Below are 23,855 nucleotides of genomic sequence, written 5' to 3'. Positions count from 1 at the left end.
ATCCATCCATCCATCCATCCATCCATCCATCCATCCATCCATCTTCTGTCATGCTTATCCCAAGCATGATGGGAAGGAAACTGTTTTCAAACTTGGAAAACAAAGTCCAGTGGTTTGTTTTTAACAGTTTTTTAAATACATGTATATTACATGTACATCATCAATTCATCAATTTAGCACTTTTGGCAACTCATCAGATAGTGTGTGTGTGTGTGTGTGTTTGTGTGTTGGGTATTTTATCTTAAACGACAGTAATCTACTGATTCTACTGAAACAGCAAGTTATTATTTTTATTTTATAACTCTTAACCACCCAAAAAATGAGAAAATCATTGTTGTTCGATGCTATAGCTCATGTATTGTTTATATTTCGACTGGTCTAACTGGGGAGTAGCAATATGGCGACTGGTGACTTCTTAGCAATGTGTACTATTATCGGCCTATCGAATATCCATGGAATAAATACAGAGAAGTGGCCAAAGCCACTTCTCTGTATCGAGTAGCAATACCTGAAATGCTATTGCTACTCGAGCTGGTTTGTTCAGTAGGGTAACTTACGAAATGAGTCGATAATAAATCAGTTACTAATATGTTCATGTTTCTTTTTTTTTCTATAACTTTTAAAAGTGTAAGTAACAGTTAGAATCATTCTTCACAAGAAACAGCTGAGTGGATTATTGTTGCCAAGAACCCGCAGCTTGGCTGGATTTTTTTACTCAGGCTTTTGTCTTTTTCTCATCTTAGGTTGGAACTAACATTGTGGAGTAGTTGGAGAAAGCAGAGTCCAGGACACACCCATTTATTTTGCTGCTTGAAAATAGACTTCATTGGTATTAGGCTTTCATTGTGATCTTGGGAAAAACTATTTAGGATGAGATGGTTCTCTCTGCTGTTGTTTTTTTTAGTGTTAAGTGTTTAGTGTTAAGTTAAGTTTTTTAGTGTGTAGACAGTTAGTGGTGTCAGTTCATGGTTTCTTCATCTCCTTGAGGCTCCAGTATAGCTTTGATTTTTATTTTATTTTATTTAAAATTAATTGCCTTCATTAATTTCTTTGGCTAAATAATCTACCCTGAAGGTAGATAAAAGCTAGTAAAAGAGTTCAAATCGGTGCAGGTGACTCAATATAAAATAACTTATGTGAACTTTCAAATAGCAGCCATTGCAAGATGTGTTTGTAAAATTTTAGGTAATTATGTTTTTTCTTTCCAAATTAATGAGAAAAAAACTAAACAAACTACATGTGTAGTTTTTGATTGCCAAAAAAGGACTTTAAAACTGAAAGTTCTGTCCTCTTCTGCTTACAATGTATTCTCCAGTAGGTCGTTAGCATGCCTTAGATAGAGAATACAATTGATTAGGGATATAATCCCTAATTAATTGCTTAAAAAAATCTATTTTCTACTTCATTTTCTTCTGTCATTCTGGTTATTAATTTCTTCGTCATGCTATTTTCATCCATGTTTAATTCGATAGAGAAGGAAGACATAATGTCAGGAAAAATTAGCCCAAGAATCTCGTTGTTACTCATTTCATACTTGGGCACGCACAATTTGATCACCAGTGAAAGCCTGTGCCGACTGTAATAATAAACGTTTACTCAACTGCCACATGCTGGAATGTGATCTGTCTGTCTGTCTGTCTGTCTGTCTGTCTGTCCTTTTAAAATTTTCTTTTTCTATAGATGTATTTTTGATATAAAAGCATTAAACTTGATGTTTTAAATTTTCTCATGTTTAGACCCAAAAAAATCCACAGCTTTCAATATGTCAGGATACGTGATGGGATAGGAAACGATAGGACAGCAGATTTAGAGTTCATTCAGGTCTGTCATGCTTTCTTATCTAGCCTCAGGGTGCTGTAGCCTACAGCTGAAATGCGAAATGAGCCCCCGACGTCTGCTACTCTTGCCCTTTTCCACTTCAACACCTCCATCTGGATTTTGTTAAACTTGTAATCCTTGAGTCAAACAGGAATTGCCTGAAATAATATGACTGTGTTTTGTTTTTTTCATATGATGCTGCAGAAGGCCTTTTGCACTTCTCTTACATTTTTGTTCTAAAAGATGGATTTTTATTTTCCACTGAGAAGCATCAGAGAAGTTTAGAAAATATTGAAATTTAGATTTCTTGACTTCTTTTCTAACTTTCTATGTGACCTCAATGTTGGGATGATTTGTACAAATTTCCTCCGACAGCCGCACACTTCAGATTTCTCATGCATATTTTAACGGGCTCACAAAAGATGATTTACACAGCAGTCTGTTAAAATGACATATCGTGTCATAGAACTGTGCCTGAACATCCTTCCCAACTTTTAATCTTCTGGGGAAAACGACTGAATCGCTGTCAAACATTGTTTTGATTCCCTACCTTTCACAGTTATGGTCTAAACTTTAAAATAATAACTTTAAAATAAATAATTTTTTTGGTCTTTTCAATTACTAATCAAGCCATACCGAGCTGTCATTTATTTTGCGCACAACACAAACTGTATTAAGAAAAATCCTGATACATGTCACTTTGAGCTGCCAAATCTGAAGTTTAGAGATGTCACTGTGGATTCTAAGCAATAGCTGACATTTACATTAAAGAATGATGCTTTATATAGTAATGTTTTATTCAAATCCCGAACCTCAACTCCCACCCACTATTGTAAGGTCTTTGTTGCTGCCCTAGATTACATTGTAAGTGATTCAACAAACAACCTGGGGCATTTATGAATCTTTTTAATCTGAAGCATAAGTTGCACTCAGAGAACTGTGGATGTATTGATCAAAAACATAGGTCCTATAGGCAACATGTGGCATGTCAAAGTTAAAATAAAATAAAATTCCTAATGGGGTGCGTGAATGCATGTTTAAGCTGTAAATCGAAGGGAGAGGGCTCCATTTGTCATTCTCTACTACTGTTTGAAAATGCTTTTGTGCATTATGGCTAAATTATTGACATAATGTATTGAAGCAGACTGAACCAGGGCGAGAAGGCCAATATTGATCCCATTAGAGACATTCTGGCCCTCACTCTCATTAATATGTAACCTAGACCCACACAATGGCATTCTCTTACAGATCGGGGTTATTGTAATAACAAGTCAGTGAGTTTGCTGTGATGCATCCCTCTGATACGATTAGTGTTAATGCAGGTGGAACGGCATACTGAATCAATTTGTTCTTTGGCAGATTAGAACGCTGACCCAACAGCTGTATCTTTGAATAATGTGTGTCTGTGGGTGTTGGTGTGCGCTAGAGAAAGAGACGTAGTGTGACAATTGATTAATTGTTACATCACTGTGTTAGAAAAGGAGGTTCAGCTGCAAACAGTCAAAAAGCATTATCTCCCAACAACACACTGCTGAATGAAAATAACATGTCTGAGAATGCATGCATCTCTGTGCTGTCTGTTGTGTCTCAGGAGAGCATTTAGCCATCTGAGCCCTGCTGTCTGTCTCTTTTAAACAACTCAGTACTTTCTCAACTTGTCTGCTATTCATTACTTCCTGAGAGCGTATTAATATTATTAATGATATTTTAATACATTTTAATTAACATTCTGAGAAAGTGGTCAGATTAGTTTTATGCAATATTTTACTGTAAGAAAAGCACTCTAACTCCAAACAGGTTATTGAAATTAAATAATTTTATCTATTTTTCCATGTTAGCAAATTGAGGTAGGGTATCATTGCTTATGAATGTGTATTATGAACTGTTTGGCCATTTTATGCATTGATGATAGCGTTTCTATTAAGGCCATTGGTGAACATCTTATATGGGTAAATTACACATCCTTTTTTTTCCAGAATATTTCATTAATTTGTGGTCAGTCAGCCCCTTTATTCCGAATAGTGATTTGAGTATTGAGCAGTTGTAGCTGCAAACTGGCTTGTGTATTGATTTATCAAGTCTGAGAACTAAATGTAGCTTCACACTGCAGCCAATCATTTGAACAGGTTAACACTATCACCGTTGTGAGCAACAATGTAGCCACAGCTGCCCTGGGGCAGACTGACTGTCAGCTCTGAACACCAACAGCAGACAAGGGGTCCCAATAACACAATGACTGAGATTAATGCAGCAGGGGCCCCTACCTCCACATTCGACATCCCTCTACCAGTGTAATGTTTTTCTTGTTTTATGTTTAATATTTTCTGGTGTGAGGTTCTTGCAATATTTTAGAAAAATAGCTCCATCTAACATTACTAAAACTAATTTTAAAAGTATTGAATGGCTTTATTAAAAGGTGTCCAAAATCCAGGACAGCAACAGTTTGTGGAACTTGAAATGATTTTGTGTTACAATTTAAGACATTTTAGCTCTCCAGCAAATTAAGTTGAAGCAGATGAAGAGTTTTTGTAATTTTTTTTAGGATTAGATTTTAAATGTTGAATTTATAACTTCCTTAATAGAGTAAAGTTTATAATTTTTTTTCTATAATTAGCCATTGGCTTTTATCCTTGTTCCCTCTTTCATTTCGATATGATAGTTTGGTCACAAAAATCTAGAAACCTCTTCTTACTCCAGAATAGACCTGGGGTTAACCTATTCGTCAAACTTTGCTAAATACAGTGAGGATTTGTTAAAGTTTACTTTTCTATTGCTGGAAATAGACTAAAGACTTTTTTTTAGACCCAAAAAATAAAAAAACCTTTGACCCATTAGGTTGGGGAGCTTTCTTTATCAGGACAAATATGAGACTCTTTTTTAAAAACTACAAACAACTCAGAAATTGTTGTGTTAAGTTGTTTTTGTTTTTTTTTTTACAATATAATAGATCGATTAATGCTAAAGAGATCAGTGTTAAAGAGATAAAGAGGTTATCCCTTGAAAAACAGATGTATATTGTATAATGTATATTTAATACATCTGGCTCCTTAGTATATGTTCAGTTCAGTATTGTCTGATTATTATAATTTACTTATATTTCTTATTAAAATATCTGCCTTAAACAGGAAAATAGAAATTTGTCAGCTCAAATTAATTTTTTTCCATATTTCACCAAAATAAACAATGTTAGGACCTTCCTGCAAACATGGTGTTAATGGTGCTAATGAGCAACATAAGAATGAGTATATCTGCTTTTGGGTAAAATAAGTGCAAGGACATATTCCAAAAATGGATAAATTAATGGTTAGGGTTTTTTGACACCAGTAATAATCCAGCAGAGATTTTAGTCTCAACCACCTATATCCATTAAATGCAAATAGAAAAAGGAGTGTTTTCTCTTGGCTGCATTTTGAGAAAGATCTATAATTGAGTGTACCTTTAAGCTCCTTCCCCGAAGAAGGTTTTTGATTTTCAGAAGCAAATTTGATTTGAAGTGTTGGAATGAAGATTGTTTAAAAACTCTAGAGCAAGAAACCATTTCTTTTTAAACCCTATCGCAAGGTTTATTCTATTTTAGTCAGGCCACTAGAGTTTAACCTGATAAGTAGCTTTTGATTTGGATTCTCCTGGGATGCACTGACAAAAAAAAAAACTTTAACCAGAAACTACACTTGCAAAGAGACCAGCTTTCCTCTCTGCCTAAACCATCATGATCACAGTTATTTGATCTATTACCCAGCATGTTTTCTTCTTGCCTAAAAAACACCTTTTATGTAAAACATAAAAAAGGTTAAAAAAAAAAAGAAACAAAAACACTGGTCCAGGCTTTTAAGCCTGTTTGTGATGCACTGTTCTGAACATATAAATTCACAGGCAGAATGGCTCCTTTAACAATAGGGCATCGTTAGTGCCGTTGGTAGCCTGACTTGGTCTCATAGAAGAAGGAGTGATTTGATTTGAACCTAAGTGGCATTGGGCTTAATGCTTAAGTGTATTTCTTTTTAAAGCCCCAAATCTGAGGCCTCCCTTTTCTTCTCAAGCCCCTGTCAAACCTTGACAATTTAGAACAGCGTATGCCTGACATATGAAAAAGCTGGCAAAAATGCTGGCATACGTTGGAGAAGTTATGAAGATTTGAGAAGCTTGAGGTGGTTCCTTGAAGGTTTAATAACAAAAGGGTAACAGAAGCAAAAATCCAAAAACATAAATCCACAAAAATCCAAAATACTGAAAACCAGGAATGCTCACAACAAGGGGGCAAAGACGACAACAACCAGCAAAGAGTGACTGAACAGGACAGGACAAGGCTAATTAGCAGATTGGGAGCAGGTGTCAAGAGAGGCAGGAAGGGAGCTAGGGAAATGGAGACTGACACAAGAGGGCAAGCAGGAAATATCTAAGAACTCAAATACAATCAAAAATAACTAGAACACAAAAATGGAAATAAGACCAATGAAAACTCAGAGATAAAACTTGAACAGTACCAAAACCATGAAAACGTGGACCATAAGTTACTGGTTATTTGATCATTGCATACGTTAAATGTAAGTTACTCACAAGTCGTTGCGTCTAGCTTATCTAAAACCTATGAGTAACTTGTGCATAAGCTACATGTATGTGTAACTTATCAAGAACTTATCTCTCATGCATAAAAACGTATTTGACATGTTCCAGATGACCCCCGAACATATTTCTATCTTACAGCTACTGTTTAGTGCTGTATTGGCAGCCTTTTGGTATAAAAGGGGGTTCATGAGGTAAAGGAGGAAAACGTCATTACTCCTGCAGACTTCCTCCTCATCTTAGGGTGAGCGAGAAGGTGAGTGTGATGGATCCTCCCTGTCTTGACCCCCAAAGCCAAGACCAACAACCATCCTAGCAGATATTAAGCTGAATCTGCTGCGACTGCAAACCTTTTTTTTTCTTTTATTCTTTTGGGTGAGCAGTAAACAGCAGCTAGGTTAATACCACGATCAAAGAAATCTTTTTATGCAGACGGGGCAACTCCAGCCGCATTGCTGCCCCCTCAGAACACTGGCTTGGAAATATCATGGGTGTCACGCTGCCGTGCGTTACGCATATGTTAAGCTGTCGTTGGACATAAGTTCTGGACTCGTTATGAATACTCTATGTATCTGCCCGAAATTGAAAAAATACATAGAATGTTCAGCGTATGCCAGCATTTTAGAAGATTCTGGGACGTCAGGCATAAGCTGGCTAAATCGGCAAGGTGTGACAGGGGCTTCATGTAGAACTTTCTCTGGGTAAGAATCTGATTCTTCAATGTCTCCCAAATGCTTATTAGGACATGGTTGCTAAGAAAAAAACACTCCTTTACTGCTTCACCACATGAAACGTAAGAAGAGACAATGGGTGAGCGCTGATGTGTAAGAAGTACTGTTCTTGCATGATTGGCACCCCAAATAAACCCCCTTTTATGTGAATCCGAATCAATTCGGTGTCAGCAAAAACTGTGTGATCAATAGTGTAAACAAGATGAAGTCAAGTATAACTGAGGAAGAGAGAAGAAGCTAAACTTAGGATAAATTTATTATTTTCTTTTAGATGCATTATACCTATGCAAATCTTTATAAATCATGACTATAATATACTCAAATTTGAAACCAAGATTTAAATCAGAGAGATTTTCTTTCTTACACACCTGCTTTTCTCTACAAGGCTGCAGTCACAGTCCCTATCTCTGTAGGTCAATCAGTGACAGGCAGTAGGCAGGTACAGAGTATACAACAGATAGGTCTCAAATTTGTTCTGGACCAAATTTGAGTTTAGTTTGAAGTTTTTCATACATCTCTGGACTATTTTTGAAGAGTTGCCTTTTAACATCTCTGAGGTGAAAAACAGCAACAAAAAAACTTTTCATATGTCAGGTTGTGTGGAGGTTTTTAGAGGACCCAAATGCAGAGAAGTAAGCTGAGGTGGTTTCTTGCAGATTTAATGTAGATCCAAAGGGCAACAGAAGCAAGTCCAAAAACCAAAACAGAAAACCAAAAACCCAGAAGACATTGGGGGAAACACACATGAGGAGCAAAGAAATGACAAGAAACCAGCAAAGAGTAACTCAAAAGGAGGATTATAAATGGGAGACTGAACAAAGACTGGGCTAATAAGTTGACAAGGAGCAGGTGTGGATGGCAGCATGTAGAAGGGAGCTTGGGGAAGAACTCAAATGCAACTAGAATAACACAAAATGGAAATGAAACCAATGAAAAGTCAAAAAGAAAACCTAAACAAAACCAAAACCAACATACGTAACTTCAACTAAATCTAATGCAGCATCTTCACAGGATTATTTGCCTTCATTATGAGGTTGTTTCAGACTTTTTTAAGACACCATCAACTTCCTGAATGGTATTGTGGCCTGATCCCTGCTGTGTTTTAAAACTTCTGTATAGTTGTTAAAACCTATGAATATGGCAACTCAGACATATGGAAATCATAACATGATCCAATTTATGTAGATCAAGGGTTATTTACCCCATGTCTCATCAGAGCCATTTTCTTTTCTTTGTTCAATAATGTCACATTTTGTTTCAGGTGATCCTTTATATACGTTAACTGTGAGTCTCCATTTGACTTAAATATGTTAAGCCAACCTATCAGAAGACCTACAGTAGGATCATCTTTTGTGATCAAAAAAGATATTTAAAGGCATTACAATTTCAGTGAATGGAAATTGAATATTTAAGAAATACTGCTTAAATAATCTGGCATTATTCTGGCATTTAGGAAATATAAAATAAAATGGTAAAAGTAACTTGTATAAACCAGATAAATTTTACAGGATACATTGAGAATATGAGGTTTAATTGTGTGATGTAGGAGGTATAAGTAAACCTGATTTTTAGGGTAGTGTAAAAGGCAGTGAATGTGCAGCAATAAGATAGAGTATGCATGCGTAGGAGACACACTCAGACTGAATTATTTCTCCCTGTTTACAGTCAGAAACATTCTGTGTGCTATTGAGCACATAAATAAACAACATTGATTTACTTTGTGAAGTCTGTGTTTATAACGTTATTAACCCATCTCCTCCTCTGGCAGGTGAACTTCCAAATTGTTTTGAAGAGCTAGGTCTGTGGTGGAACAAAGTAATGAATTTCTGTGTGAAGCTTTTGATTTTGATGGCTTTGAGAAGCTGCAACAAAAAAATCCCAAATTGCATTGAATTTGAACTTTGATTGAGAGCAGTGTGTAAATGTGCTGTGACAGTTTACAGTGCTGACTGTTAGGTTCTGGCTGTAGGATTGGAGGTGATTCCTTTTGGGTAAAACAAAAATAAACAAAAAAACACAATAGACAAAAAGTGTTACACTGAGCACTGCTCATAGGAGCATATATGTCTGCACAGTGGAAGATAGAGTCTTGGTGGCCGTGTGTCCTTTAGTACAGGCCTCAGCTGACAATGATTGGTGTTAGATCCGGAAAATAGCACACAATAAGGTAAGTGACAGCCAGCATCTGTTTGGGATCTGATGAAATATGCAAGAAATATACATATGTTTATACCATCCATGCATCCACTTTTTTAGTACAAATGCACATCATTAGACATTGGCATGTATCTCGTGCATTATATTTGAAAGCGTAAATACATAACCCAGTACATGATGAATAATTAAAATGCAACAGAAAAGTTGATCCAAAAATTGAGCTCAGTGTTTTTTATTAACAGAATTTCAACATATTAAAAAAAGGAAGAAATTGTTTAAATAGCAATACAATTTTTTTATGTTTTTTTTTTTTTTTTTTTTGTGGAGCCTTATAGTAAAAAGTTATCCTCCCCATTGTGCTGTATGGTTTGGATTTTCTATGTTACTCCATATAAAATCAATGAAAGCATGTGACTTATAGTTTTAAGATTGCTCTGAACTTTAATCTGAGTATCAATATGAGGCTGTTCATTGGACCATCATCCTAATTTTTTCTATTCTCATTTTCCTCATATGTTTAATTAGAATAGAGTGTTGCTTAAGCTCAGATATGCAGTGAGCTGTAAATCATTGATTTTCATCAGGGTTGTTAACTCGCCCTGTATTCTGCTGAACAAGCCCCTCCTTCCCCCATAGCTTGTGAGCGCCGCTCTAGATTTACTCGTAATTTGCTTAATTGAAGTTAGCCTGCGTAGCAAGCCCAAGGTGACACTGTGATATGTGCTAGTAGGGAAAAGTGTGAGTGTATATGTGGGCGTGACTTCAGTGCACTTACCGGGTGTGTAAGCTGCACAGTGTTTAAAACGCCCCAAGCAATACCATTTCTTTTCAATGCTTCATTACATTGAAACAAAAACAAAATCCCCATTGAGGTGCATTGACGTTAATCATTTAGCTCAAAGAAATTGTTTTGTGCAAATAATGCAATATTAACAAGTGTGTTAAAGCAACCAATTCTGAATTCATACAGTAAAAATATACTACTAATGAATCATGCTGTGAATGGTTTGATGTAATCAGTTAAGTTTCCTTTGATAGACCATTTTCTACTAATCTGGATGATTTGATTAAGTGTCTTTAGATGACATGTATTGAATTGCCGCTGTATTTTAAAATGGAATTAAAATAAATTGAAACGGACAGACAGACAGACAGACAGACAGACAGACAGACAGACAGACAGACAGAGCACATCTCCTGATTCTTAGCTCTGTTTGTCAGCAGCTGCCTGTCTGTCTTGAAGTCCCACAGGAGCCTGGCTCTGCTGATGCCAGTTCTTTCTAATTTTGTCCCAGTACGATTGATGTTGAGGAAATATAATGTGTACTTAGTACAGATGTTACGTAAAAACAGCGTCATTCAGGTCAAGTTACCCCAGTTAGCCTCCCAGTCCCCAACTGCTGTGTGTGGGATTTTCTCAGCAGCATTATTGCTGAGGTCCTGATATATTAACACGATTAAAAATTGTCAACTTAAGGATCTCTATGCAAGTAAAGTCCAAAACATGTTCTTATGTGAAAGCTGGAAGTCACAAATTATTTGCATAGTATTTGCAGTTGTAAAACTGGAGCAAACCACAGTGCACATATGTTAGTAATCCCTTGTAAAGAAGGACTTGTACCCTGCACTGCACAAACAATCCAGCTGCTTTGTGCACATACTCAAATAAATGTAGATGAAAAAAAAAACACCCATATTTAATCCAAAAAAGAAATCAGATTCTTTAAGACATGTGCTATTTATTATACACAGCAAGCGTAAATTATTAACCATCTCCTAAAAGCTGGGTCTTGCAAGCAGGTATTAAAGCAGCAAGCATTATGTAAGGAGAGAATGAATGTCCCAAAAGGTATAATGCAACTTTGGTTATAGTCAATAATGTATTGTGAAGCATAATTAATTTAAACTAGTCATAAAATTAGAGCATGCATTCTTGGTATTGCTGTATTTGACTATCAATGTTAATATAGAGTCATACTTCGACAAATACTGTATCATATAAAAAGGCTAACTCTCATGAATCAAATTAATTTACCTTTTTTACATCAAGTAAAAATAGCTAAATGTATTGCCTTGCATATGTAGATGATATATATACAGATACTTTTCCAATACACCCTTTTTATCTTTGCGTGAATAACAGTATCATTATCTTTTAGTAGTATCTGATTATGTAGGATCTGGTTCAGAATTATTAGATTTGTTGTTATGAAGTGACTAAGTAATCCATTAAGTAAAGATCTCAAAATGAGTCATACTAAAATGGCTTATGAAAATTGTTCCAAAAGGTTCTAACTTCTGATTTCATTTTGACTTGATCTCTTTTGTGCTTCACAAAACCCTCATGCTATCTGAATAATCTGCTTTAATACAGCCTTTTATTTGTTGCTAGAATTGCTCTGGTGGCTTTTTTGGCTAACCGAGTGACCCTCAGCTGCGCAAAGCTCTAAAACATGTCCCAAATGTGAAAGCCTTTGCCAGGACTGCAGGCTATAATTTTGTGTTTGAATCAATAAAGTGAAGCCAGGTTTAAATATTTTTTTTTATATATATATTTTACAATATTAAAACATATTTTTAATTCATTTTATCTACTCAGAGAAAGGACATGAACTGCATAATGTATCCCCTGCAATAAGTGTTTTATCTTTTTTTATCTTTTGTTCCTCTGTTATCATTTTTAGGTCTGATAACAACCACTGCGAGGAAACTGGACAGAGAACATCAAGCAGAGCACTTTTTAGAGGTACAGTAAGAACTGAACAGCTTTCATAGTTTATTGTATTATTATTTTTCCTGCCCTGCCACCTGCCACAGCCTGCTATGAACAAAGACAGGGTAGAGGACAACCTTGGCAGGTCCTGAAGGCTCCATAAAATGTGATGAATGACTGTAGTGTTGGGCTCTTGCGTTTTAGGATTTTCCAAATGTAATCACTCACCATTGGTTATCTTTTCCACTTGAGGATGGAAGAAGAGAGAGGAGCAAGTCATTCTGTCCAGCATTTTGATAGGTGCAGGGACTGGGCATACAGATAGCTCTGTGATTACCATTTCTGTTGCAGCCCCTGCTCTGCATGCAGATTAACCTGATAATCAGAGATTCTTGACATTAGAGACATGAGCAAACTTGTTTTTCCACAGACTTTTCTTACAAGTCATCAAATCTTAATGAATCTAAAAGCACTTTGCCCTTGTTGGAAATGGAATAAAATAACCTGCAGATGACCCACAGTTCTGCTGCTTGGTGTCATGGTTGTATGTGTTGCCTGCCACCTGAATTGTCTAGACACTTACTGCTTTCATTAGCTGCTGCTCTAATTTGGGATCTAGCTGATAAAAAAAATGCACTACAAGGTGGAAGCAGCAATTGCAAATTAAGACAAGCTTCATTTAACAGGCATATGTAATTTTTATTTTTATTTTTTACTTTTTCTTCTAATTTGTATCTGGATTGTTGTTTGTGGTAGTTTTACATGTTGATCTTGAAAATGAGAAATGTAAGAAAGGCATTTAACAAAACCATGCATGCAGAGAAAAGTAATGGTGTTATATTTACATGGTCCACCTGAGGTCTCAGGGCATAACACATTATCCATTCAATTAGCTTTTAATTTTGGGGAGCTGGAGCATTAGTCCAGCAATGTAATTATCTCTGTTTCTGCTTTATAGCTTTATTTTATACTTTGACATTATGTTTTTTTTTTATTACTCTTGCTTTACTATTTTATTACCTATTTTACCTGTGAAACAATTTGCTATAGAAATGAAAATTGACTTATTGATTTATTGAGTCAAGAGAAAAGTAGGGATATTAAAGTTTTCAGATTGAACTCAAAATCATAAAGTAAAGATTTATCTGGTGGTTTAGTTCAGTGAGAGGGAGGAGGAAGACAGGAGACATTTTGCCTGAGAGCTCTACCGTGGAAACTTAGCCTGAGCTAGTGAACCAAAACCTCTAAGGTAACTTCTATCTGACTGCACTTTACCACAACGGTAAATGGACATTTGAAATCAAAAAGATAATTGAGTGAACTAATATTATGGCAGTATCATTATACATTTTGCACTTTATGCTGCAGTTTTAACTTATAATGCCCTTCAGAAAAGACATCTTTACACATTAACAAGCAGTGCAGTCAATGTATAAGTAAAACTTTTCTTCACAGTCTGTTTCTAGCTATAAAAAAAGCTGTCATAAAGCTAAATCCTGAAGCACCATCAGTCTGTCCACTCAAACACATTGGGCTACTGAGATCCAAAATAAAAAAAAGCCCTAAACTTATTGTGCAAACAAAATGGAAAGGACAGTTAGTGTTCATTCTGCTGCTGATCTAAGATTAATAAAAGTTTCAAGAGTGGTGCAGACCTCCATAATAAAATGAGGATTTACCATTTACCAGCTGTCACTACAGAGGCTTCAGGAGAGCATGTTGGATTTATTTCCTATGAGCAATTATCAGCAATTTGCAAAAGCACTGTGCACAGATGATATGTATGATTGCTATGTGGCAAAGATACAGAACGAGTAGAACAGCAAGGAGCTTATCTGTTGGTGTGAAATGAACTAAACTGTCAGATGACTTAGAGGCACAAATATGATGGAGTAGCTTCTTGCATCTGGGTAAATCCAAGTGTCACAACCAGTCACTGTCATTATTTCAATTTTTCAAAGCAAAATCATGTCTCTTCCTAAAACCTTAAAATCCTTATTTGAATGAATAGAGAACTCAGTTTTTCTCATTCTTTTAAATAATGTTAAAGGTGATATTTTTGCCCTGCTTTTTTTGAAAAAATGGCACAAATGTTTGGCAAACAGCTGAAGGCCACCAATGCCAAACATACTGCAAAACCAAAAACTGACAAGAAAAATCAATTGCAACACAAAAACGCTGCAAAAGAAAATTCTGCAATCACAGATTGGATCAAAGGAAAAAGAACAGCAAGTATCAAACAACTGCAAGTTTAAAAAAAGTTGCGAACTTAAAAAAAAACTGAAGTGTGCCAGACCACCAGGGGAAGTCAACTGCCATGTAAAGTGAGACTAGGCTCTCAGTGAAGACAGGCACGCTAATATTGCCTTTGTAAATAGGCTGAGGTTATATAATAGTGTAAAACTTTATGACTACTTGTTTAAAAATTAATTTATGAAAAAACACCTTTTGTTTTCTCCAACCCTTTTCTGTGCTTAGAAGCAAGAGAGCATTTTTTGTTTACTTTCTGATGTTGACACAACTCCTTGATGCATGCTATTCCATGTGCACCTTTTTTCATACATGCAAACCTTTAGTACCTCAGCGCCCATGAGACCATCTGTAGCTAGTTTCCTCACAAAGTATGTTGTTTCAAAATAAAATGCAATTCCAAGCAAACATTACACATGTTGAAAGGCTAATTGAAGTATTAACTGTTTTCTCCTTCATCTAACCCAGACACAGGGAAAGACACGAGTCGCAATTGCAGCTAATTACATGATCTGCAGGTATTGCCAGTTCTTCTGCACTGACAGAGAACATAAAAAAGGGAGGAAAAACAGCATCAAAGATATATATTTGTTTCATAATATACACTGTATGGCTATAAAGGGAACCTTTGTTTACCTGAAAGGTCTGGCTGTTAACTTATTGTTCAAACTATCTTCCATAACCAAGGCATAAGCTGTGTTGCACCCTCTGCATGTTTTCAGCAGAATACTGTTTTTTGTGGATTCATTACACAAATTTATTTTTATTTAATGCTTTGATCTAGGGCTGATATATATATATATATATATATATATATATATATATATATATATATATATATATATATATATATATATATATATATACATACATTTAGCTTTTAAAATATTAAATGTTTTCATCTGTCAACAAGCTCTATCTAGAACTCCTCAAGTTTAAAAGTTTTAGTTTCACCTAGTTTAATTCTGTAAAAAGTCTTTTTGAGTGATCTTTTGCTATGTCATTATTAATTGATTATTTTAATTAATTTATCAATTTATTCATTAGGTTTTAGCCTTACTTAGATCATCTCTTTTGAAACAGGCTTCCAGACAACATGATAAATGATGCTAAATCATCAATAGTGCAAAACTGGATTAAAGAGCCTAAGTTAAAATGCTATTTTTTTATTCGAAAAAGTGTATTTTAAAACAGACAAACTTAATAGGAAAACTGTAAAATAGAGTGAAAGCCTCTTAAATGAAATGGGACGTTCGGTATCCGATTTCAGTAGAAATGCCAGTCCATCTACGCTATCCACTATTTACAGTCTAGCTCCTGCTGCCTGTCTGTAATTAATAGTCTAGTGAGCAGTCAGGCTGGCAACAATGATTTTCACCCTTATCTGATCCAATTGATCAGCGATCAGACCTCTGGCTCTGCTTCAGGCAGATCAATAATACAAAGAGATTTCCCGGGACCTCTGCCCCACGTGGCCCTGCACTCACACAGCACAAGCAATATTTAAGATGTCAATAAATGCATGTGCTCGCAGAGAAAATCCCACAGAAATGACAAAGCATGTTCTCATCATATGATGTATATCTCTTTGCATGTGTGCTGCCAACGCAGGTCACTGTAATCGACGGTCCAGTGACGACCCGTCAGTCAACTGTTTGGGTCATAGTCCACGTCGAGGACGAGAACGACAACTCGCCCACCTTTCCAGAGGTCACTTATCGCATCAGTTTGCCCGAACGGGACCGAAACAAACGAGGGGAACCTGTCTATCGTGTCTTTGCCTACGACCGTGACACGGGAGCGAATGGGAACATCACATACAGCATTATTGATGGTAATGGGGATGAGAAGTTCAGCATTGACCCCAGGACTGGTATGGTGTCTTCAAAGAAGATGGTCACAGCAGACAGCTATGACATCCTCACCGTGAGTGCCTCATAATAAATAAAACCCATTTCTCTTGCTTTACCTCTGTATAACTCCAGCTTGAACAACATGGCAAGGTTCCCTGAGAAAAAAATATATATTTTCCAGTATTCCACTGGCAGAAGTCCAGATATTTCAAGTTTTTTTTTTTTTTCTTACACAGCCAATAAATGTAGTGGCTGCACTATAAGATATGTGTAACAGAATTGCCTTTTTGAAGTCACGTTTCCTGGCACAAAATCCCCCTTTTTATTTTGGTCCCTTTGTAAACTTGACATCTTATCAGCATCTCAAACACAAGGTTAATTTATAGCAGCTCTGGCTGTTGTCAGTGCAAGGCTAATTCTTTATAACTGATTCACTGATTAGCTACTCACCGCCCCATTGTGCCATTTATTGTTGCGCTCGTCTTTTGTTTCTCAGGAGGGGGGCTTATGTCTCGTCTGATGAGGTAGCCTTTTTCATTAACATGGACAGCACCAACCAGATTTGATCTCCTGGAAAACTATTCAATTAGTTTTCTATAAAATTTACAAGCATATTGCATATTGGCTTTTATATTACATTGAATTATTTTTGTTCTCTGCTGTATTGACATAAGTTTTAAAAGGTATTGCAAGCTATTTAACAAGATGAAGCGCCATTTATTTACTTAAGGTGAATTCTATAAACTGCTTTATCCAGATGACATGCATTTAGTGTTAACTGTAGATCAAGATGTAATCTACTCGTGAAATTGTTGTCTGCTTTTTTGTATTTTTTCTTTTTTGTATTTTTTTACAGATAAAGGCAGAGGACAGCGGTATTCCACCATTATGGTCTACTGTAAAACTCCATATTGAATGGATTCGCAAACCCGTCCCTTCACCTGTGCCCCTGCTCTTCACCCAGAGATCTTACAATTTCTCAATTGCAGAGACAACTGCAGTTGCTCAGCCGGTAGGAGTGGTGGCTATCAGCCAGTCTACCACACCCGTCTGGTTTGGTATCACTGGTAAGTAGGAGTTCTTGTGCTGATTTTTTTGTCGAAGATGCAAACCATTTTTTTTTCAAATGTCAGAAAAACATAATTATTTCAAATCACAATTACATCAGATTAAAAATTAAAAAACAAAGATCAGTTTCTCAGATTAGGAATAGATAAAATTTAATCTACGCAATTTACAGAGGTTTATTTTTGTCATTTTGACCCATGCTCAGAGAGGTGCATTACAAAACATTTTTCCTTTCATAGGAATTATTCCTATATACCGGTATATATAGTTTGAGAAAATAATTTTTAATATGTAATGTCTACTTTATTATTCATTTCTATTCCTGAAGCTTAATCATTTTATAGATGTTGCTCACTGTCTGTCAACCAGGGAAATATAGCAAAACTATTTGTTATTGGCTAACTTATAAATTGAGTAGATATACTTTGCAAGTTAGAACAATTCAGCTTCTTCCAAAATGATGTGAATCTATTTAGCTTTGTTGCAAAATAATTTTAAGGGCTTGACTTTACAACTTTAGATCATTTAGAGTTCGAACAAAAGTTGGATAGGATTTCATGAATATTTATCATCTTTTTTTTTTCCTTTTTTGTTAAGGCGGTCGACTTGCCAGAGAAGTTTTCTACATTCCACAGAATGAATGTGGAAGAAACTGCTCTCTTGACACAGGTTGGTCCGAATTAATTTAGCTCTGTAGCGCTTCCCTAAATGCCTCAGGTTTGGAGGAGTTCAAAGATTCAGGAAGTGTAGCACACAACGCCAGGACCTTGTTTAGCTGAAGGCGGTGTTGATTGATCTGAGTTTGAGAGAGCATTCTCATTCTCGAACAGCACCAGTTTGTTTTCACTGACCAGGCAGGGGAGGTTTATTTCATTAGTTCAGCTGTAATGCTCCTGCTTCTCTGAATAAATGTGAATCTGTTGTGCTTCTAATTGGAATGCTTTCCACTTCCATGAAAATTTACAAGAAGTTTACTCATTTTTTTCTAAAAGTCTACTTTTAAGGTACTCACAAGAACTCCTGAAGATGATTAGACCATAAGCAGCCATGGTTCAATTTTTTCATTGGATGATGGCAAGAATATGTGGTTTTATATATTACAAATTGAAGACTGGAGCCTTTGTGTAGCAGTGACCATTCAACCAAATAGCCTGGTGATCATTAAATATGGAAGAGGTTAAAAATAAACAAAAAACATAAAACAGTTTTACTCATTTAGGACCACATGTGGAACTGCACTCTTCACTCACTATCCTAAACTGGTACTCATACTCATACTCTCAGACACATGAGAGAACAGGGTACAGCCTCACTTGTAAGGGCGAGTATTGGCATGGGAGCTGCGATTCAATATGTGTCATGATACTTGGGTCATGATACAATATTATCACAATCAAGCACTTTATATCAAAGCTAAATGTATAGACAAAAATGGAAAGTTTGAGTCTGTCCACGTCTTCCACTGTGACTGCCTCAACAACAGTAACAAGGCTCCACTGCACTATGTGCCAGAGTGGCGGTGCAGAGGTAGCCCATTTTCCCTCATTGTTTTAAGTAAAAGTGTTTTGTTTTTTCGAAATCGATACTAGGAGCTGAAAGATCAATATAATGGGCAACCAAAAATCATAATATATCGCCAAAATGATTTTTTTCTCACACCCTTACACACTAGTTAGCATTTTTAGGTGCTGATTAGTTTAAATAAAAAAATCTTCTTGAAACCTGCTTCTGAATTGTGAAATTAAATATTTGATTTACTTAATAAACCAGTTCTCATGTTTTTTTTTTTGTTTTTTTGTGTGTTTTTATTCTTTTGAAACATGACTTAGAGAAATTGACCTCAATGGTATGTCATGGAAGATTATATATTATCGAAATATCATAGATATTGTGTTTGCCTAATGGTTAGAACAGTGTGCTTGTGCTCTGTGCTTGTGCTCTGAGAAGGTTGCAAGTATCCAGTTCGATCACCACAGCCTGCACTCTGGGTTCCTGAGCAAATCCCTTAACTCCACACTGCTCCCCCAAGAGGATGGGTCAATTGCAGAGAGTGAATTTCCCCATTGTGGGAGCATAAAGGGATTTACATTTTATTTTCTTTTGTTTACATACAGATATTATCTTTCTTCACTAAATAGAGGTTGTCAGACCCAAGGTTAGACTTTTATCCAATTTTCAAAGTCAAATAATGCTGTTAAAATAAAGCGGTATGTATTTTAAAGATTTTCATTTATCCTTACCAGGCGAGCCAATAAGATTGAAAGATGTATTAGTCATGTCTTCTCCTTTCAGTGTTTCCCTGCAATCAGACATATTGATCACACGGGCTCATAGTTTGTGACTAAAGTGTGAAATATGAAATAATAGACACATAGCATCTGTGCAAATCAAATTGCCTATTCAGATTTTCTTGTCACAGTATGTTTATGTGGATAATTTCTAAAACTTACAAGCAGAAAAAAAGATTAAAAAAAAACTTGCTGGATATTACAAGCTTTTGTTTTTCAAAGTGCTGTGAAATTGATTGCCTGTCATAAAACTGACCAGGAAACCTCCCAGGAAATAAATAAATAAATAATGTGTGAGTCTTAGCGGTTTGCTACCACTCAACATGCTTCAGAGATCCATTGAAAAATGTCCAATCAGTATTCATATGCTGAGGGGAGCTCCAACTCCCAAGATGTCTCAAGAGAGGAGCTAGGATAAGATGAAGGATGGCACTGAATACCTAACACATATCAGTCCTGTGACTCACTTTAATCAAACATTAAGCTTCTAAACTGTACACTCACCGCCTGTGGAAAAGACCCGGCTGTGGGTTTCTGATCTTTGTGATGGGTTGTGTTTTGGAGTGATAAGACAGATGTTTGTATGGCTGTTAACAGCTCTCAAGCTGCCAAGTGGGTTCAGTGCTACATTGCAAAGCATTTCAGTTCATTTTATTTCACAGACCCTCCAGCAACAGATGAAGGCGCCTGGCCAAAACAATTACACAGTATTACCTTAGAGCACCTTAGTATAACACTGAAAGTGAATGCAAAATGTCTCCTGTTGTGCGTGTTTGTGTATATATATTTATATATATTTATCTGTTTATGGAAAAACTAGGAAGCTTTGATATGCAGTTTGACCTCCAAGTTGGGGTGGGGACCCTTGTCGTGGCTAAGCCCCTGGATGCAGAAGTTCAGTCAGTGTACAACATGACGGTACAGGTGACTGATGGGACCAACATTGCCACCACTCAGGTACTCATTAGTCAGATTTGTTTTGGGGTATTTTATATGACACACCAGTACCAACTAGTACCTAATTCTGACGCCATTGGAAAGTATAAATTGTTATAAGAAATTTGAAATTTGTCGCATGTAATTTGATTTGGTTGTCATGTATTAATGGTTCTTAGAACAGCTTTTTGTTGTGGTTTTAATTCTTATAGCCGTTTGTTTCTTCCAGCTTTACACATCTGATAGCTCATCTCTGGATAGACTGGAACAAGAACATCCATAACTTGTCAACTATTTTCCGATTTTATTTAGTACATGATTGATCTTTGGTGTAAACCATTCTGTTGTTACAGTCATTTTAAGTTTAGTGCTGTTGTTCTGCTGGACAATGAATGTTCCACATTTAGTCTTTTGAAGCCTGTGACAGTTTTCTTTTTGGATTTTCAAGTGTTTCCTTTATCTTACCCTAACTGTCACCATATTCCCTTAAATAAGAGAAGTGTTTCCACAACGAAAAAAAAAACCACTTAAAAAAATCTATTACACAGTTCTAATTTCCACTTAATTCTTTGAGTTTAAAAATTCCTTTTTCTATCTCCTCATTGCTCAGGTATTCATACGCATACAAGATAGCAACGACAACCCTCCGGTCTTCTCACAGCCGGCGTATGACGTTAGTGTGTCTGAGGATGCACCATCTGACTTTGAATTGCTTCGACTCAGAGCTTCAGACATGGATGAGCGTGCCCGTTTGAGCTTTTCCATCTATGGAAGTGTTGATCCTGCAAGTATGAGACTGTTCAGGGTCAATCCTGGCACAGGGGTCGTTTACACTGCAGACAGACTGGACTATGAGGCAAGAACTCAGCACATCCTCACAGTTATGGTAAGAAAATACTTCAGCAGTTGTTACAGTCTCAGCCAATTCATTTTTCCTGTTATGAGCTAGTGTTAATTTGATTTATTGAAAAAGGCAGCAATCGTAATCCCCGCTGTCATCGGCAAAGACCTACAGCTTTATAAATATCTTGAGATTTGTATGCTGCAACAATCATTTTTTACTGTATATCCCACAGGACATTTTTTTTATATAAATTAAGTCAAAAAATGCTATGTTCACTCCTTTCATCTCCCAAGATCTTTGAAGCCAAGCTGGATTTTAAGACTGTCCCGTTGGAAAGTCTGATGGCATCCAAGGTTTAGCATCTCGCAGTTTTTCCCATGTATTTGAATGAGTCCATATCCTCCAGATGTCTTAACAGTGTTTATCGACCTGAGAAGTATCGCTTCACAGACACTGACTTTATTGTGGTTTTGGGCCTTTTTCGGTGTATCTTTCTGATTTCAGGCTTTGGGCCCATAATCTTTATTTTACCTGTCTCACTTTGGAGCTATGTTTCTCTATGAGACTCATTTACAGCTGTCCTTCTGTTAGAGTGAATGCTTTTGAATTTTTTGTTTCTATGTTGCTTCCAACTGTAGGTTAAGGATCAGGAATTTCCATTTAACCGTGACCTGGCTCGCATCCTTGTTGCAGTGGAAGACACTAATGATAATGTCCCCTACTTTACTAGTTCTGTATACGATGCTACAGCCTATGAGACTTTTCCTGTAGGTACCTCTGTGGTACAGGTGACAGCACTAGATAAAGACAATGGAATTAATGGCCAACTCACATATACTGTTGAAGCAGGTAGGCTCTTTCTTTTGTCTCTTTCTGTTTTCACTGTATTTGATTATACATCAATAATTGTTTTTATTATTATGAATAAATAAATAATAACCTCCACAATCTTCTCAATGCAGGTAACACAGGGGGTGTGTTTGCGGTAAATAATACCACAGGCCTTATCATCATTGCAAAGGAGCTGGATCTCACCTCTGTGGGTTTCTACACTCTCACTGTGCGGGCTACAGACAGTGGCTTTCCTACTTTAATGGCAACCGCTTCAGTCCGGATTTCCCTGATACTCTCTGACTTCTCCAAACCAAAATTCTCTCAAATGGAGTATCAGGCTGAGGTAAAGACAATATGTTCACGGGTGAAAGGGTTGTAGGGAGGGACAGATTAAATAAATATTGTCCTAAAGGCAGTAGACATGCTTGGATGGTAAATAACTTGATGGATATGTGGGAGGTAAATACCTTAATGAAACACTTCACATAACTCACCAAGGTGTCTAAAAGGCATCATTAATGTCTTTTATCTGCAGATAATGGAGAACAGCAAAGTAGGAACATACGTGACCACCGTCACGGCTATCAGTCGCTCACCAGTCGTTTATGACATCATCAGAGGCAATGAGGAGCGCTGCTTCTTTATTAACTCTCACACTGGTGTGATTACAACTCGAAAACAGCTCGACTTTGAGGTTAGTTAATGCTTGTATGTGCTTGAGTTATTTTTTTATTTTTTATTTAGAAAATCCAGAAAAGTTTAATGTTGTACTAGATTAAATCGTGGCATTCGGGTTAACTGGGAGCAATTTTTAGACTCTGTTTATACGACAGCATTTTCTGCTGAAAACTGAACTGGTTGGTGGTGTTGGTATTATTTATTTACATGAAAACAGCAAATGTTTTCTCAGATGACAGCACAGTTTGAAATCCGGCTTCATATTCTATTGGGGCGATGTCTGAATCGAGTCCTAGAAGGCCAGTGCCCTGCACCTTTTGGACATGTCTCTGCTTTAACACACATAATTCAAATATTTTACTCCTTTTCAGGACTATGGAGATCTTAACTTCAACTGAGGAGGTAATTAAGCCATTTGATTGGGGTGTGTTGGACCAGGGCAATATCTAAACATTGCAGGATACTGGCCCTGTAGGAATTGTGTCTAATGGTTTAGTTGTGGTTGTTCTATAAACAGACAAAGATATACTTTTCTTAAAATGAGTTCTTGGCTCATGTGTAATATGACAATGTTATCTGCATAGGGTTAGGTTTAGGCTTTACTTGTATATGTAGTTGGTTGACTGCTCAATTGTTCTCTAACACTTCTCAATGCTGATTGAATATCTTTGTTTTGGCAGCAAATGACATCCTTCTTTCTGATGGTGCGAGCCCTGAGTATGGCAGGAGTTGAGGCCAGCACCAGTGTTATCATCCAGGTGGTGGATGTTAACGATTGTCCACCTATATTTCAGAAAATCAGGTATCAAAGCTGGTAAAACCTGATAAGTAGAAACGAGGTTTCATGGGGATATCATGACAATCCTCCTTCTCAACATTGTCTCCTTTATTACATTACAGGTATATAGGTAGAGTCAGTGAAGCTGCTCCAGTCAACAGTGTAGTCTTGGGAGAGGACGGCAACCCTTTGGTTATCCAGGCCACAGATAAAGATCGCAATCACAATGCCCTGTTAATGTTTCAAATCATAGAGGAGACCGCTCGTATGTTTTTCAGTGTTGACTCAGGGACAGGATCAATTCGGTAGGAGCAATTTTGCTTAGGAATCAGACTATTTAGTTA

At 36.6% G+C, this 23,855-nt stretch overlaps 1 protein-coding gene across 1 annotated transcript in view; it reads left to right on the top strand.

Moving 5' to 3' along the window:
* LOC107087917 (protocadherin Fat 3-like) overlaps positions 1–23,855 on the top strand; it is a 107,481-nt gene that overhangs the window by 22,529 nt on the left and 61,097 nt on the right. The window contains exons 6-16 of the mRNA XM_015379758.1: positions 11,954–12,015; positions 15,844–16,158; positions 16,942–17,152; positions 17,751–17,822; positions 20,262–20,398; positions 20,988–21,263; positions 21,860–22,070; positions 22,184–22,398; positions 22,591–22,749; positions 23,414–23,535; positions 23,634–23,816. Of these exons, the coding sequence (XP_015235244.1) occupies positions 11,954–12,015; positions 15,844–16,158; positions 16,942–17,152; positions 17,751–17,822; positions 20,262–20,398; positions 20,988–21,263; positions 21,860–22,070; positions 22,184–22,398; positions 22,591–22,749; positions 23,414–23,535; positions 23,634–23,816 (1,963 nt within the window). The remainder of the gene's footprint in view (positions 1–11,953; positions 12,016–15,843; positions 16,159–16,941; positions 17,153–17,750; positions 17,823–20,261; positions 20,399–20,987; positions 21,264–21,859; positions 22,071–22,183; positions 22,399–22,590; positions 22,750–23,413; positions 23,536–23,633; positions 23,817–23,855) is intronic.

Source organism: Cyprinodon variegatus, unplaced genomic scaffold (genome assembly GCF_000732505.1).
Source record: "Cyprinodon variegatus isolate N-32 unplaced genomic scaffold, C_variegatus-1.0 Scaffold199, whole genome shotgun sequence".
In the NCBI taxonomy this organism is placed as follows: domain Eukaryota; kingdom Metazoa; phylum Chordata; class Actinopteri; order Cyprinodontiformes; family Cyprinodontidae; genus Cyprinodon; species Cyprinodon variegatus.
This window is presented reverse-complemented; position numbering and strand designations above follow the sequence as displayed.